The sequence below is a fragment of the Poecilia latipinna genome, unplaced genomic scaffold (genome assembly GCF_001443285.1).
Source record: "Poecilia latipinna isolate Pla-1442-1.1 unplaced genomic scaffold, P_latipinna-1.0 Scaffold1615, whole genome shotgun sequence".
Lineage (NCBI taxonomy): Eukaryota > Metazoa > Chordata > Actinopteri > Cyprinodontiformes > Poeciliidae > Poecilia > Poecilia latipinna.
In genome coordinates this window covers 14,441-17,505 of record NW_015114231.1, presented here as the reverse complement: position 1 = coordinate 17,505, position 3,065 = coordinate 14,441, and the positions used below count along the sequence as shown (strand labels likewise).

General features: G+C 41.2%; 1 protein-coding gene across 1 annotated transcript in view; it reads right to left on the bottom strand.

Moving 5' to 3' along the window:
- The window catches only part of LOC106964019 (myosin heavy chain, fast skeletal muscle-like), a 26,093-nt gene that overhangs the window by 8,712 nt on the left and 14,316 nt on the right, over nucleotides 1–3,065 (bottom strand). Inside the window, exons 11-14 of the mRNA XM_015059238.1 lie at nucleotides 2,633–2,759; nucleotides 2,456–2,574; nucleotides 1,405–1,601; nucleotides 1,154–1,337 (exon numbers count right to left, since the gene is read on the bottom strand). Of these exons, the coding sequence (XP_014914724.1) occupies nucleotides 1,154–1,337; nucleotides 1,405–1,601; nucleotides 2,456–2,574; nucleotides 2,633–2,759 (627 nt within the window). The remainder of the gene's footprint in view (nucleotides 1–1,153; nucleotides 1,338–1,404; nucleotides 1,602–2,455; nucleotides 2,575–2,632; nucleotides 2,760–3,065) is intronic.

The following is a 3,065-nucleotide window of genomic DNA, read 5'->3' as shown; positions in this document are numbered from 1 at the left end:
CAAGAAAAGATCTGAAAAAATGTAGATTTCTGAAGCTACACAGCCTTTCCTGCTCACACACATTCAAACACGTCATCCATGCAGTTTGGAGTCACGATAACTCAGATTGGGCCACTAATAAAACTGATTTCAGATGGAAAACTGATCGAATCCAAAACATTCACATAATATATAAGGAAATTAGTTCATTTAAAACTCTAAATTCAAATGTTTTATTTCATAATTACTAATGTTTCAGTTTTACGTCTTTCCTGTAAGGCACTTTGTGCTGCACGTATTGTTTTTTAAATGTGTTTTATTACAAAGGAGTATTAGGGCCACTGGTCAAAGAAACATTTTGAGAATAATCTCTGAAATTTTCTTGAATAACTTGGAAATTTTTGACTTTTGAAATTTTTTGAAATTTCCAATTTCATATTTTGTCAGATTTCTGATTTTAATCTCAAAATGTCTGGGTTTCATTTTTTCCTTTCTATGGCACTAATACATTGTTGTACTTTATAAATAAAATGAAGTAATGAGTTAATAAAAGCTAAAAACCCACATCAGGAGGAAATCTACAGTGAAACTGTTAATCCTCACGCCAGCTAATAATCTGGCCTCATTCAGCTACATGAAGTGCTGGAAATGTTCTCTAGTGAGCCTAGAACTGTTCTCTGGTTTTACTGTAGGGTGCTCCTACCGTCTGATACACGGTGTCGGTTCTTGACCCGGTCTGCCTGCTCTCTACCAACTATTTCAGATCCATATCATCCTTCTTTTGCTATTTTCTGATAAATTAATCCCAGAAGTTATTGTGATAAATGATTGTGACCATTTTAAAGTGTTATGATGGTAATGGAACAATAATGCGAGAACAGATTGATTAAAGATCAATAAACTTTAGATTCTAATGAACATTTAACACTGGAACTGGAAGATACTTTAAATATTCAAAATAAGTAAAGAAAAAAAATAATAATTATAAAATCTCTGTAAACCAAATTATCCTTCATAAAAAGATCAAGTTGAGACCAAAGAACCAGACTGCAGACTTTTATCATCCAGTTTTGGTAGAAAGAAAAAAAGATAAATCATGCTAATGGTAATTATGGAGTTTAATTTACGATGTGACTAATTGATTAATTGCTCGGCTTGCTCTGTGTGATCAGACCTTGTCAAAGTTTCTCTGCTTCTTGTCCAGAGCAGCAGCAGCAGCGTTGGACCGCTCCACCTCCATCATCAGGTCCTCCACCTCGCCCTGCAGACGCTGCTTGGTTTTCTCCAGAGAAGAGCATTTGGAGTTGACGGCCTCCACTGCTTCCTCTGCGTCCTGCAGGCGCAGCGCTAAGCGTTTCCTGTGCAGAAACACCGTCAGACTCTCCTCTGAAGCCGCTGAGGCGAAGCTCTGGGACGCTGTCCTACTTGGCCTCCTCCAGCTCCTCGGTCCGCTGGATGGCGTCGCTCTCGTACTTGTTCCTCCACTGGGCGACCTCGCTGTTGGCCTTGGACAGGCAGCGGTGCAGCTCGGCCTTGGCCTCCTGCTCCTCCTCGTACTGCTCCCTCAGCAGCTCGCAGTCGTGACGCGCCGACAGCAGACTGTGAGCCAGGGCGTTCTTCGCCTGAGGACACAGAGACTAACACTATTACAACGCCGCGATACAAACGAGTCAGTCTTTCTCAAACCGTGGTCCACGGTACCCCCTAGAGGTCAGCAAGGTACTGCCCGTAAATGACTGTTTGCGGTGGCATTAGCTCAAAGTGCAACGCAGCAGCTAGCTTACCAAAGGATTGGATAAGTGGCTTGAAACCAGATCACGCAAAAGAAAAACTGAAGATACTGCTGGGAAGAAGACGACTCCAGGTTATATGATCGGAGGAAGTTCAGTCAGACCTGCTGAGTTTTTGTCGTTCAGAAGTGATTTGATTCCTTTGAACGGCTCCATGGCTAACAAGCCTCAGCTGGTGACAACTGCCTATAATACTCTGCTCACACCTCAACAGTGATTCTTATTTTCATTTACCTAAAGATGAGCAAGTTAAATTAATATCAAAAGCAATAGATAAATACAACTGATAGAAATGGGTGGATAATTTGTATATTTAATGGTACAGAAGAGGATTTTTGTTTCTGCCAAAGCAACTCAAGTCTATTTGTCTTGTATTGTGCTTGTAAATTACAAATAACCCAAAATGTTATGAATGGACACAACACTCAGTAGCAAAGGACTTTTTTTATTTCCAAATGTTTGGCGTCTTTGGAAAGCTTAGAATCCAAACCATCAGAATCTGTAAATAAGTGAAAATGCTGGAGCTGCTCGTGGTTTTATTGTGGCCAGTCAAAACTTCACCACCCTTCGAAAACAACAATAAAGGTGTTGAGAGACTAACATTTTCATTCCAGGTTGTGTGGTGTAATCTGAGGCTAGTTAAATGTGTGAAGTGATCCTGAGTCTGAACAGCTGGAGTCTCTTGCCTTCCCCTCTTCCTCATGAAGCCTCTTCAGCTCCTCGATCTGCTGAACAAAGCCTTGCTTTGCTCTGCTCAGCTGGGACATCAACGATTCCTTTTCCTCCAGCTGGCGACGCATCTCACCTGGTGGACAAAACCGATCAGGATCTGAGATTATCTGGCGGGATTAACGAAGCCTCACCATGCTCCGTCGTCAGCCGAGCTCTCTGGCTCGACAGATCGTTGATGAGCCTCAGATTTTCCTCCTCTTTGCTTTTCGCTTCATTCAGTTGATCTTCCAGTGAATGGCACATTTTCTCCAGATTAACCTGTTTGAAAACACGGAAAGTTATTTTCCTGTTGACTGAGTGGAAAGTTAGGCTTCGTTCCCACAGCAGAGGAAACAAAAATCTGACATTTTCACAGCAGTTTCAGCAGAACAATTCAAACCTCGTCACAACCAGAAAATCCGATCTGAGCCGCTTCCACAGTTACTGAAGAAAAATGTATCTGATAGTTTTCTTCTTTATTACAGCTTCCTAGAGTCGGCTTGGATAGAAAAACACCTGAAAAAGTTCATTTTCTGAAATTTTAAAACAGAAATTATTCCACAAGTTGAAAATTTACAGCAAAAA